The sequence below is a fragment of the Haliotis asinina genome, chromosome 9 (assembly GCF_037392515.1).
Source record: "Haliotis asinina isolate JCU_RB_2024 chromosome 9, JCU_Hal_asi_v2, whole genome shotgun sequence".
In the NCBI taxonomy this organism is placed as follows: domain Eukaryota; kingdom Metazoa; phylum Mollusca; class Gastropoda; order Lepetellida; family Haliotidae; genus Haliotis; species Haliotis asinina.
In genome coordinates this window covers 44977075-44991830 of record NC_090288.1, presented here as the reverse complement: position 1 = coordinate 44991830, position 14756 = coordinate 44977075, and the positions used below count along the sequence as shown (strand labels likewise).

The following is a 14756-nucleotide window of genomic DNA, read 5'->3' as shown; positions in this document are numbered from 1 at the left end:
CACAGTCTTGTATTCAACTGACAACGAATTATTCCGGTGCTTCTTATCTCTAGGGGAGTGAGTACTCATAGCTTATAAGTTCATTTCAAACATGCAGGAAGTGACTTGGTGTAATATTTTTTCCCACCCGAATATCTTACATATTAAATATCAACTCTATTATTTAGATAAGATAGCGATACTTGTTTGATAGTGTAATGATGCGTTTAGCCTGACTCGTGTGATGCTTTGCCGGTGTTTATTAAAACAGGCAACGTTTCAAACTTACGACTTAGGATAGCACAGACAGTCAGGCCGCGATAATCCGGACACTTCTGTTTTTCATCAAAAACGTTCGGATAGTGAAACGTACGGACTACTGAAACGAACTTTTATGAACACAACTACAGTAGGGTTACTTCCGTTTGACATGGTAATACAAAAATATACGAACGTATACAAGTTTAAAAAGACTTTGTTACAGTTTGCAGACATAATAACTTGCATATTCATATAATAATCAATCAAAGCATACAATCATGTCTGGATAGATTATACATACACGTAACAAAACTCACATGTGATAGAAATCTACATGACGGTAACAGCTCTGACTGGTGGCGCTATTTACTTCGGACCAGGCAGTTTTCTCGGTGCTTCTCGGAGATTAAGCATTTGTGGCCGGTCGGCACACTGGATGAAATGCAATGAATGAAATGAACTTTCACGTTGGTCATTGGCACACTTGTTGCCTGGCAGCATTGTCACAAAGTAAGATCACGTGTCAACGACGTGATTGCATCTGTCTGTCAAATGGTCGTAGCCAATCGCAAACCATATCTGATGTGCTCTTGCCTATAGAATGTCCAAATTCTTGACCAAAATGTCTTACATAAGATCAAAACTGGCTTTCGGGTTTTCTCTTTGTATCGACAAATTTCTTCTTTTTTTGGTACGGGTTTCAGTTTCAACCTGAATGAAGCTGAAACATTTTTAACTCTGTATTCAGTGAAAATACCGGAGGACTATTTATTTAAAACAAAAAAAACCCCACCACACTAAGAACAATTGCTGTGTACGATTTTCATTTACATCTTTCAAGAAATAGCGTAAGTTAACGAATTCACGACACGAAATATCTCCCATGTTTACAACGGCATGTGTGAGATATACGGTAATCTTGCATTCTGTTCGCCCAAATTTCAAAGGACAGTTGTTTATCCATTCTAATGGCTCACTAATTTCAAATCCCAGCCCACATGGCCTAGGAACCTTGGGTCAATTTGTAGGGATCCAGATGAACTGTTTGGACAAAGAGAGAAAGAAAGCTTACTCCAGCTGTTTGTCATCATCGCAATACTGACAAACGTATGCAACACAAATTAAGGTACAAATTAAGTTCATATTGCCTAACATCCGTTACTTTCTACACTCTAAAATTTACAAAAAAATAAGCAGATATTGAATGACAATATTATGTTTTTCAAATTCTCAGATTACATAGTCATATAAGTTTGAAAGCGAAATAGCATCGCCAGTTGGTTCAGGTGATATTAACCCTGATGTGCTTTGAGGCTGAGGGGTAGCCTAGTGGTTAAAGCGTTCGCTCATCAAGCCGATGACCGTGGTTCGATTCCCCGCATGGATACAATGTATGAAGCCTATTTCTGGTGTCCCCGTCGTGATGTTGCTGAAATACTGCTAAAAGCGACGTAAAAACACTCACTCACTCTCTCATTACCACAGTGTACGTATCACGTAATAATCCCTTTCTTGTTCCAGTTCATAAAGCTGAGTGACAAACACAATCGTAAAGTTTGAAAAAGACATACTCCTGTTTTCATCTTCCAGAAATGCAGGTCGCAAAATGGAGAGGAACGCAAAAATATTCAAAACGGAACTATGTACACTTTATATGAAACAGTCACAGAATTAAAATACGTCGTTCCTGATATATTATGTTTTTATCTTTTTATCCTAAAGCGTTACATATTATTTACTCTTGAAGATCAGAGTTTGAATTAGCCTATAGCAACTCGTGCCAGTTGCAAGAGGCGTAACGGATCGTGTGGTCAGGATCGAAGACGTGACTGACGCATGTCACCGTATCCCAAATTGTGTACAGCGCTGCTCATGCTCTTAATCACTGGATTGTATAGTAGAGACTAGTTACATGCAGATTGCCGGCACATAGAAATGTATTGCTGTATGCGATCTTAAACAACAAACAAACCAGTAGGCAGCAGTAACGTATGCTTGTCGTAAGAGGCGACTAACGGGATCATGGATGACACATGTCGTCGTTTCCAAATTGCGCACATCGATGCTCATGCTGTTGACCAGATTCGATTATTTACAGACCACCCCACATAGCTGGAATATTGCTGAGTGCGGCGTAAAACAAAGCTCACTGACTACTGTACCATCCATAGGGTTTGTTAAAGAACTACACCCAGTTCCGTTCGATTTTTTGTATATTCTTTCACAAAGAAACCCAAAAATATTATTTATGTATCAACAAATGTTTATTTAAACATAAACGTAAAACACATGAGGAAGCACAATGTGTAAAATATATCTTTGAGTATTTGGTAATTCTTGCACAGACCACTTCTTGGTAAAACACATCAACAATAACAAAAATCATCCTGCAATGCAAAGTCACATGGAAGACGCACGCACGCACGCACGCACGCACGCACGCACATACTTACACACTCAGAGACTTGCACAGTGTAAACACGTTTATTCTCAAGCACCTGTGCCTTACGTTTAAGGGCTATTCATTTACGTAAACAAGTGTTAGTTCTTAAGGGTCTGTCAGTTTTTCACCCCTTTCAGTAACAATCACAAGTTCTAACACACGCCTTGATATTCCGCTGCTGCTAGGAATCCCTGATTGCTTGGTGACACTGTATTCTGATTCCTCCCAAAAATGTCAGAGATTTGTCTGTTTAGTTGGAGACTAAGCTAGCAACAAAGTTCAACCCTCTCAAAGTGCTCAACCGTGGACAAAATGTCAGTGAAGTTTTGGGCATCGATATCAAAATCTGCACCAATACACAACTGGTATCGTTACTCATCACACAATGAAGTGTAGCACCAGTTTGAGCACACAGTCCCCGATAGAATCTCGCCTGGAACGAACATTTACGTCATCACAACATATCTTCTGTAGGAGACTTGTTCCTCTGTATCAGGCAAAAGGACCTGTGTCTGTCGCCTTTCATGACGTCACGTCCTGCTCTATGACCTTCAAAGGCCGATACAACTTCGTCGAACGAAGCTCCCTGAGACGTTCCATGACCATGTTACCTAGTCGGGTCAGTTTGAAGGGCACTCGAAAAACCTTCTGATTAAGCCCGTCCTGGAATACCTACAGGTACACAAATCAGAACATCATTTCAAGATTCAGCCAAATGCCATTCTATAGCAAGGTCATATAACACAACGACTACACTCCGTCGAGCTTCGTATCCCACACTGGTTCCATTCCATACGTGGCCATAAAAAAATTGAACGAGAACAAAACATAAATTACCCAGAGTTATGAGTAAACAAAAAAAAATGAAACGGCCCACTGCACAGTGGTTTAAAGCAATTCACTCTTTCCATATGTTTTGGACTTCAGCAATATCGTGTATTAAATTTCTTCCAATTCAAGACTATCCTTTGTTGACCACCCTGGGTACAAGGGAATCAAGTGTTCAATTACCCACAGCCAAACTAAGACTAAACAGAAACTTGAAGACTCACAATCAACTCAGGCTGTATCACAACCACCCGAATCCTAGAAAAAAAAAACCCTTGGGTTATGACCTACCCAGTCAGGGCAAATGTAACGACGCTGTCAGTTACAGTCACACTACCTGATCATACTTTATTTAGCCACTTCGTATTGCCACTAATGCTGTTTATAACAATGCTATGTTGACACATATTCCCGTATTTGCAATGTTAGCAAGCAATCTTTTACATACCTGTTCCATTCTGGAAACCAAGAATCTCAGCGAAGACACGATCTGGTACAACCTCGGACTGCAGGACGTCTGGTCAAACAGCACTGCCGTGTATTCCACAACATGGTGGACCTACAAACAGTGATGGGCTGTATTACTAAAACTGAGGTAACAGGTCTGACTCCGGGGTATAAGACAAACTTCTAACCTTTATTCACACTATATCTGATGATATTTATGAAAATACTGATTTCCCATGATTAACTCATAAATATAAGGAATATCGCTTCGAAAGCAATTAACCCATAACACACACCTCAACATGACTTGTATATATTTATAATGGCAGACTATTAATGTCGAACAATGTCTACCTCAAATGTTAGGTTGAGTGCCCAGTCCAACAAATGGAGGTCTCCTCTCAAGTCCGTATTGTTCAAGACCCGGTGCAACTCCTCCATGTCACGTGACTTCCGGTCTGGCTGATTCCGCGATGGTGTGGACTGAGATCTCTGATGTCTGAAGACCAGTTCCTGAAAAATGTACGCAATCAGTCCAGGTTGTCTTAGAAACTCCACTCCTGTTATACGTCAGTTTCGATCCCAAAACGCAGAGAGTATGTCAAATGCTGCATGGCATGAGAAGGATAAAGTGACTGACGGCGCTTTCAGTGGAAATCAGGATCATCCATGTCAGGCTTGCTGGCATGGATGACACATGTCGTCGCTTCCCAATTGCGCACATCGATGCTCAGTGGTGTTGATCACTAGAATGCTTGGTCAGGATTCGATTACCTACAGACCACACCACATAGCTGGAATATTGCTGTGTGCGGCATAAAACTAAAGCTAAGGGTATGGACTCCAGCTTGTTTGATGCGTGTCATCTTTTCCCATTTGTGTATATCGATCCTCATAATGTCGATGTTAACGACTGGAGTCCACATCCAGACCTTCATCAATTGAGGTGGTCTGTTGCCGGGTCCTTCGGCAAAGGATTATCTTACCTTTAGTTTACCCTTCATCTTAGTCACTTGATGTGTCATGCCGTGACGCTGTGACGCCCGCTGTTTCTGCCTGCTTGACAAGGCCAAAATGTACGCCCGGGTCCTGGATTCGGGGCGCTCATAAATACTCTCAAAATATGCCTCGCGCATAAGCTGCAAGAGAGACAGAGGAAAAAATCACGTACTACAAGAATATCTCTGAGATTTACAATACAACATTTATAACGTGTAACTCAGCTTCTAAATAATCTTAAAGGGGAGACAACTAGATGCGTGAGTGATGACCTTACTATTAAAGATAACACTCTTTGATATCACACACGTACCCAATACAAAAAACAAAAGAAAAAGCGAAGAAAAAAAACCCCACCAAATTTGGCCGAAGTTATTCTTTCTGTTTACAATTTTGTCCCCCAATGTGAAAACATGGAGCATTAACCCCTTCATCTACCATGCTTCTTTAAGGCTGCGCTCAGCATCATTCCAGCTTTATGGAGGCGGTTAATTAATAATCGATTCTGGACCAGACGCTTCAGTGATCAACAGTGTGAGCATCGATCTACGCAACTGGAATACCATCATATATGGCAACGAAGTCAGCTAGCCTGACCACCCATCCCGTTAGCCACCTTTCACAAGTGATCAACAGTGTGAGCATCAATCTACACAACTGGGATAGGATTATATGTGGAAACCACGTCAGCTAGCCTGAGCATCCATCCCTTTATTCACCTCTCTCGACAAGTGATCAACAGTGTGAGCATCAATCTACACAACTGGGATATGATTATATGTGGAAACCACGTCAGCTAGCCTGACCACCCATCCCGTTATTCACGTCTCACGACAAGTGATCAACAGTGTGAGCATCAATCTACACAACTGGGATAGGATTATATGTGGCAACCAAATCAGCTAGCCTGACCACCCATCCCGTTATTCAGGACAAGCTTGGGTTACTGAAAACCAGTTCTACTGGGATCTCCACTGGTTCTACCATGTATGAGCGCTGTACCTTAGAGTCCTCGTCATCCCTCTTGGAGTAACATTCGGAGTTGGTGTGCTGATTCCAAGGCTGGAAACACTGCCAGCAGAAACTGAACCCACAGTTGCAGACCATGTTAGGACAACCGCCATTTTTCTGGATGAAGTGCTTACATTTCGGGCACCGTTTACCTTTAACTTGAGGACCTGGTGACCATGACAACATTTTGTCATCACCTGTCAAAACAGAAACACACATTTGAAACAATGAAAATTAAGGGTGTATCCCTGAATTTGTTAGTCTGGGTCCGGTTCCTGAAAGCGATCGTAGCGCGAAGATAATCGTAACTCTAATACTTTTACATAGGCTTGCGTCAGTAACTCCCACGCTGTAACACGACTTGGGACAGTGGTAGCGCTGCGATCGCTTTGAGCAACGTGGCTCAGAACGTGATTGATGATTACACCTAACAGCTACGACACGTGTGTGAATTCTTTGTGTGTTGTGTTGTGTTGTGTTGTGGTGTGGTGTGGTGGTTTTTTGTTATTTTATTTGGTAGGTTTGTTGTTTAACGCCGTACACATCCTCCAGCAATATGATGGCAGTGTGTAAGATATCTTACCACTGATCGCTCTGTGAGTATGTTTTTATACCCCTTTTAGCAATAATCCACCAATATCGCGTCGAGGTCACCAGAAATTGCTTCATACATTGTAACCCCTGGGAATCGAACTGGGGCTTTCAGTGTCATTACAGTGACCTGTGATTATGCCATGGCTACGTTGGTTACTGTGTTTTAGCACATCGCACATGCAGTCGACTCTTGATGAACTGATGGTCGATAATATGAGTAACATTTAGTATCCAGCCGGACAAGCGATGACACAAACGACACAATCTGATCCACACATACTAAGGTCCCGTGACTTTACTTCTGTCATAATATCTTTAATAACTGTGAATGATATAGCGGCAGTGTAGCGAGAGACCCATGCTTACGTACCAAAATGATTCAAAGCTGAAACGTATCTGGCCAAGTTGGAGCACTCTGCTGGCCAGTGAGGATGACCACGACACTTGACACAGAAGGTGGCGCCGCAGCCGCACTGGGCACATCCGGTATCAGCGCCACCTGTAAAACACATCATTTCAATCAGTGGAGGAGCTCAACAAAGTGAGGACATGCTTGTACAATTTCACCTAATGAATGTGTTACCCTGAAATAGACTTCCGTTGTTAGATCTTAGACGGACAAGACGACGAGTGAGATTAGTTTTACGCCGCTCACAACAATATTAAAGAACACACACACACACACACACACACACACACACACACACACACACACACACACACACACACACACACACACACACACACACACACACACACACACACACACACACACACACACACACACACACACACACACACACACACTCTGACCAGCAAGAAAAACGCACTTCATGAAAACCTAGCATATTATTTCCTTCATCATTAAACCCAAATTCATACTGTTAACGTATTTCACATCTAGCACTTTCATGATAGCGGCGTTGCGTTTCTGTTGCTCACCACAATAAATGGCGACTTACCTTCAAGAAGAGATACAATACGAGTACATCCGGGCCTCGGACACCATGACTTAGACTCGGATGTCGAAATCTCCATATCATCCAGCCGAGACATGTACAGTTTCAATTGGTTCATGGCCATCAGGGATGCCAGTGTGCCAACATCCAGTCGGCTTTTGCAACCGAATTCCTAAAAATCAAACGAAACACATTTGATTTTTAAAAACAAACCTCAACAAATATGTCCACTCATTAAATGAGATCCAAGCAGCTTGAAACACAATAGGGCACCCTTCGGGTTGACGTTACGTCAGATTGAAACACCTCGAAATTAATCTCACTAATTTTATTACGGACCAGTGGTTTGATTCCATCTGGTGTCAGTTTTTTGAGTGCGAGTTTTATGATTGAGTATCATCATAGTTTATCATAGGCTGACTAATGTCGAAAGGTCGTAGTGCTACGAATGCTGTGTGCATTTGTCCAGTATGACGGCAGTATGACCCCCAAAACACCTGCTCTTGATGATTTAGACAAATGAAGGGATTCAAACAAGACTACGGCTCTTCAACCGGCTGACTAGGTACACGTACTGGGCATGTGATGTGAACAGATCCACTCTCAAGACTGGCTTTTACGTGGCCCTTCCAACATGTAAGGCAGAACCAGTGACTGCACTCTGCGAGCGCCATTCCTCTTGCGTCACGCGATGACATGTCTATGACGTCATAGCAAACACTACAGCAGTCAGGTACGTCGGTAACCTTGGAAACCTGGAACAGTGATTATGACAAGAACATTTAACAATTTTATATATTATACCTAAATATTAGCATAAAAAGAATGAAATAATTATATAAAAGTGATCTACTCAGGCCAGGTTACCCTTATGTGCTGTCTTATTGGAAAGTTCCAGATTGCTAAAAGTAAGATAATTTTATCTATTCGCACTCCGAACACAGTTTTAGCGATTTCTGTAAAACACACACTATCTTGATTCTCTGATGAACGTACCTGTATTGCACGGGACTGGACGGAAGGAAACGCGGAAGGGAGATAACTCTCAGACTTCGGCCAACTTAGGAGCCTCTTCAAAGTTGGGAACTTTGGATCCAGTGGCTTGTGATCTTTCAGTTTTGTGCTGAGACGGAAAAGAGTGAAAACGATGGTAATACATAACATTTATTGTTCTTGTTGTTTAACACCCAGCAATATTCCAGTCACATAGGGCCGGCTGTAAATGTGGACCCGTCATTCAGTGACCACCAGCTAGAGCATCGATCTACGCAACTGGTAATACATGTACACACTTAAACAATATCCAAATTAATTATTGGAGATCATTTATCACTATTACAAATGGCCATCCAAACATCATGTCATTGAAGTAAATAGTTTATGTTCGGTAATAATTATATGAGCAATTTTCTATTCATTATATTTTCGATTTTTATTTTTAATGAATGTGGAAAACGCTCGTTGTGAGACTACCTTGTGCTTGTGTGTTCTTTGATCACATCACACATGCGGTCGACGAGTGTCAGGGGAGACCACTCTTCCGTCACCTCAGCAGCTTTCATCCACAGGGACTTGTCCAGATCTGCATCAGACTCCAAAAAGAAGCTGCAGCATACGAGATACATATTTCAGTTGTCGAGCCATTGCAAACATCACCTCTGACAATTTCGTCATTTCAAACCGCCCTGCTATCTGTAGTTTGAGTGATATCCACAACAGGTACATGACTGAAGGAAACACAGCTTGTTCAGCTTGGCCTGAGCTACTCTACATATGCAAGACCCGGTACGTCGATTAGCACAAACGGCAGATAGATTTAACTTCATAAAATAGTGGAACAATGAATGTTAAACTACGACCTTGGTTCAGCTGTTCGGACACGCTGACAGTCAACTGACAATGATGCATTAGTATTCAATTAATCAGATCAAACTATACAAGCCGTTCTGCTCAAAGCAAAAGTCAACAAGTTTTAAGTTAAGTGAATGTTGTACCATAAACTAACTAATGTAGATATATGTCGATTTCTGAAGCTCTTGATCTTGATTTAACTACTACAGCAGTACCTGATAGCTTAATTTTATGTTTTGGAGTAGCTATATATAAAAGGGAAATATTGGTGCAAACACCAACTTGTTCATACATATGGGTACAAGCATTCCAAAAGTCAACATCCGTGATTAAAATTGAAGGAACAAAAGGTTGGTAAAATCGCAATAAACACATAGGAACACATAGAAATGTTTATGGTTTAGTACAGAACCTGAGTAAAAGAGTGCGAATGAGTGTGTACATCAATGTTAAACTCTGAACAGAAGATCAGAGTCCATAACATCATACATTCAATATGAACCTCAGCAACAGAACTATTATGCATAGCAATAGTTTTTTTTTAACACAGGCATAATCTTGTGTCTTCTGTAGTTGCGTTTTCTTTACGAATCTGATCTGGGCAAAGATATAGACTGAGTCAAAAATGAAACTTCACATTCTTTCTTCAGGGTACTATAAAAGAACAAGAGATGGTAAGATGGTTAAAATGTTATTATTTCATTGCTGAAATCTGTGTGATGTACGCGATACACTGACAGTGCCACAATCAGTTCCATTAGGCAACACCGCCGTTCCAAAACATGGGTATACATAATGTAAAGTCATATGAATAAAAATTCGAAATTTTTCAATATTCTGTATGGCCGCTCCGTGCATTCACCACTGCCAAACAATGTCTCCTGGTCGACTGGTTGATGCTTGTAAACACGTGGTTGGGGATTCTGCGTCATTGCTCTTGCAAGGCAGCACCAAGTTCCCGCAAATTCTGAGGTTGATTCCTAAGACCACGAAGCCTTCTCCCAAGTGCATCCCAAACTTGTTCTATTGGATTAAGGTCAGGAAACCTCGATGTCCAGTCCATGACGTTGATTCCAGCGCTTTGAAGGAAATTTCGTGTCAACATCGTGGTATGTGGCCGAGCATTATCATGCTGGAACTGTGGACCTGGGACATGAGCCGCCATGAACGAAACGAGTTCAGGGGTGAGCACCTGGTCACGGTATGCACCTGGTCGCGGCAGCTGTGAGGTTTCCACGGATGACCAGAAGTCGGGAACGGTTGTTCCCACAGAAAGCACCCCACACCATGCAACTTCCGCCCCCCAAATTGTCGATTTCCTGTACACAACATTGGGCATACCGTTCATGACGTCGTCTCCAGACTCTGTGCCTGCCGTCCGCGAATCTGAGGGCAAATCTGGAAAGACGACTCGCTTCCAGTCTCTCTGGGTCCATCGGAGGTGACGTTGGACTCACAGCAGACGTTGACGCTAATGAAACGGCGTCAATATTGGCCCACGATATGGACGTCGAGAATGGGATTGACAGCCTGCAAACGATTTCGAATGGTCTGTGAGGAAAGTCGACCTCTAAAGATCTCAGCCCTGGTTCGTGCAGCCGGTAGAAATATGTCATGCAGGTGACGGAGGACGATTTGATGGTCTTCTGCTCGTGACGTCACACGATGACGACCCGACGTTGGGCAATCAGAAGTGGTGCCAGTTTATTGTAGACGACCTCGCAAGTCATACACAGTACGGCGGCTGCATTCCATTGCTCTTGCGACGTCAATAACGTTGCACATTTGACAATCGTGGCATTTAAAATACCATTAGAACTGTGGTTTAAAAGTGTGTTTTTTACGTTTCAATTCCTGAGGCCTATGCAAACACGTGCAAATGAAGAAAACTTCGATGAGAAGATAACGTGACCGACTGCACGTGCAAAACCTGCTTTGGCACTAACGTAATTTGCACGACGAATGGATGGGTTTGAGTGGGTTTTGCTAACGTTTTTCTAGAGTCGAAAGATAGGGATCCCATTTCGGATACATAGATCATCAGAGAAAAATAATTCATTATTTTTAAAAATTACATTTTGTGAAGTTTCCTTTTTTCACTCATTTTACTTTGTGTGCTGGTTTTGAATGCAGCATGGACTCAACTAAACTATTAATAACGAAAAAAATGTCAATGTGTAGCTTACCTAAATTTGCCGTCACAGTTTTCTTCAAACAACAGAAAGCCTGCTGTCGTTACGCTACGAGCTTTGCGTATGTGTGCGGTGAAGTACCTTCTGCGTCTGCGTCTCATCCGCTGATGTGTGCGCCGTGATAAAAAGAAGTGAGGAACTTCGCGAAATGCTTCCGTCAGATCCAACAGGAAACGACGTGGGTGACATGCGCACTCGAAGTACCGTTCACCAAAGTTGGCATACAACGCTTCCGGTGCAACGTCGTCTGGTTTGAACACCACTGTGACACTACCTTTCACCGGCACAATTTTGACCTCATCGGTTTCAGGAACGACACTGACACCACCTTCTTCTGGCATGACTTTGTCCGTCTCTTCTATTCCTTCCGCTGTTCCATCTGTTTCAGTAACTTCGCCACCTTTCACTGCCAATTCATCCTTGTCAGTGTATATGATTTTACCCTTCTTTGTTCCGGACTGCAAGTTGCTATGGTTACGAGTTCTTTTCCTTCGGAAGCAAGGTACATTCTTCACGAAAAGATCTTCAAGCATAACATCCTTAATGAACTTTGGATGTTCATCAGTCTCATCATCACCCTGTACCTCAGAAGACGTATGTTCCTCAACCTCATCGTCATCTGAATCCCAAAACAGAACTGGGCGCTGTTTCCTGTTATTTATTGCATTGTCTTCACTCTTTGTCTTAGGTTTGGCCGCTACTTGGCGTACAAGTGCTCCCCAATCATCCGACGACCATACTGAAAGAGTTAAATATATGATGAATATATAAATTGGGTTGTTTAATATAAGCTGGAACACGCGTATTATTACCTGTACGTCGTCGTACATGAAAATGTACCCTCTTCACGTGTGCTGGTCATCAGAGGCTACATAATGGAACGTGTGGTCAAGCATTATTCAAATTCTGTGCACAGTGTGTCCCGTTTGGGTGATTAAAATTAAAGTTTGTGTTGCTGATTTTAATAAGTTGCCGTTTTTGTTTTTAGAATCAATGATTAATTTAATTATGTGTACAAAAGTTGAAAATACATGTTTAACGAAGAGCTGGTGCAAGGATTACGCATAACAAGGCGGGTCGAGAGTACGGGTGCAGGGGTGCGCGCAGGAGCATTTCCCCATAACCTTTTGACTTCATGATTTACGTGCACACCACTTCTCCAAAATCCTGGATCCGTCGTACATATAGGATTTTTTAAAGAATATGTTGTTTGTTCATATGTAATTAGCGACCAAAATATTGATTTCATAATGAAACGAAGATCATGAATACTCCGCTGACGACGAATACTGTTTTATTATAACTGTTTACCCAAGACTATATTCTTCACATGCGTGAGTAATCAATCTAAAGTGAACGGATTCACAGCAAATCCACTTGTTAATATTAATGTAAGATATGCTCGTTCGAGGCTACATAAATCTACCTCGACTCCTGATGACCTTATTTGGCATGGCTTAGTTCATACATACATGGTTTCTGCGATCTTATGGATCGCTGCTTATGAAATAATCACTGGTTTGTTAGTAAAACATCGATAGCATTTACGCCTACGTTAGGATAAACACAATCAAATGTTCTGCAGTAAAGCGGTATTGTTCGAAAATCAATGAAATAAAAATGTAATCAAATCCATTAAGGTATACAAAACCTATATATCCGCCAGTTGCAAATATTAAACAGAGTGAGGTAAAAGTTGACCTTTGCGTTAAAAAAAATCTGCAGTGTACGCCTATTGAACTGTCTCGATTAAATTTAGGTTTAAACCGCTTTGAACCGTAATTTGATCACCTTTAGAAAAGTCAGTGAGTGAGTGTTTACGTCGCACTCAGCAATATCCCAGCAATATGGCGGCGATCTGAAAATACTCGATCTTACAGCATGGGTGTGCGACTCGGATACGATGACATGTGTCAACCAAGTCAGCCAGCCTGACCACTCGATCCTGTTATTGCCTAATACGACAAGCATGGGTTATTGGAGATTCTGTTAAGCCAGGATTTTAATGGGTATCACGGTAACAACATTCAAGGCCTCAGAGTAAAGCTTCCAAACGTTTTACGGTAGGTATGTGGAGGACATTTCTACCTTTTCGGTGACACAGAATTAATGACATATAAACCAATGCACTATTTCGACTCGTATCATACATGTAATAAACATGTTGAAGTTGTTTGTAGGATTCGAACCCACGATTACCTAGTGTTTTTTTCAAATCTTACCATAAACTGGTGTCGCCTTTGTGTACTCTGCGCGTTTGCGTCTCCGCCTTGTAGTCACCGTAGCCGATGACGTTCTACATCGCCCGTGAGGCTGAACAACCTCTATCCGTATCTCAGGTTTCTCGAGGGGCGTATCACTCTCCGGTGCAGGGGGTGGAACATTTTTTTCTCCCGTTGTCTTCTTCCGTTTGCTGTTTATTTTTTCTTTCGGTTTGCGAAGAAAAGAATCGGCATTGAAAAAACACGAACCGCCAAGGAAAGTTTTTTCACAGCCTTTACTCACTGTAATTGATTCGCAGTTAGCCGCTCCGTTCATCCAGAGCCTCTCTACAACATACAAATTGAAGTCTTCCTCGTTGTAAACATTACTTTCCATTTCCTCTTTTAGCTCCTCGATGATTTTCCATCGACCCTTTTTGTTGAGTGACAGATTGACATACTCAGTGGCAGTTTTCCATGAGGAAAGACCCGTCGTGTCCAATACTCTGTCGACACCGGCGTCGTCGATGCCGTTGGTGTTGACGGTGAAGAGGCTGGGCAAGCGACCGCTTCTCCCGGGCTGTGGAGCATGGGTAAATTTCATGTTGTTCATGTCGATGTAAAATACTGACAGCTCACTCTAGCGACACTTTCAGTACGTCTATACCCAGCCGTGTTCAGATTCTATATGGTGAGAACGTCCCCGCAACAGTTTATATCAGCTAACAACAGTCTAGTGAAACGATGGCGCAATACACGTTTCACGACCAACCATCATAACCAGTGTATGGCTAATGTCTATTATTAGAGGGGAATACCCATTTGTCAGCGGTTAACCGTCTGTCAAATCCAGAGTGAATAATAGAACCCAATGGCTGAATGAAACGTGTTCTTAAAGTCGAACATTCTGGGATAGAAACACTGTCGATTGTAGCTTATGAATCACACCGTAGAATTATTTAGGATGCTATTACAAGTACATATACTTGCA

At 42.0% G+C, this 14756-nt stretch overlaps 1 protein-coding gene across 1 annotated transcript; it reads right to left on the bottom strand.

Annotated features, from left to right (window-relative positions):
* Positions 1–2485: 2485 nt before the first annotated feature.
* LOC137296652 (uncharacterized) lies at positions 2486–14554 on the bottom strand. Its single transcript, XM_067828471.1, has 12 exons — positions 13787–14554; positions 11559–12303; positions 8995–9126; positions 8518–8644; positions 8097–8276; positions 7525–7693; positions 6933–7061; positions 5960–6165; positions 4945–5097; positions 4313–4471; positions 3960–4070; positions 2486–3355 (listed from the first exon to the last, which is right to left on the bottom strand). Exons 1-12 carry the CDS (start codon positions 14376–14378, stop codon positions 3206–3208), a joined length of 2853 nt encoding a protein of 950 aa, XP_067684572.1. The 5' UTR covers positions 14379–14554; the 3' UTR covers positions 2486–3205.
* Positions 14555–14756: the final 202 nt, after the last annotated feature.

Excerpts from the sequence above, each read along its gene's own strand:
- LOC137296652 (XM_067828471.1), bottom strand. The coding sequence starts at position 14,378 with ATGAACAACATGAAATTTACCCATGCTCCACAGCCCGGGAGAAGCGGT. Across the intron at positions 12,304-13,786 it reads AAAGGCGACACCAGTTTATG|TATGGTCGTCGGATGATTGG; the intron begins GTAAGATTTGAA and ends TAACTCTTTCAG. Across the intron at positions 4,472-4,944 it reads AGATGAAGGGTAAACTAAAG|GAACTGGTCTTCAGACATCA; the intron begins GTAAGATAATCC and ends TACATTTTTCAG.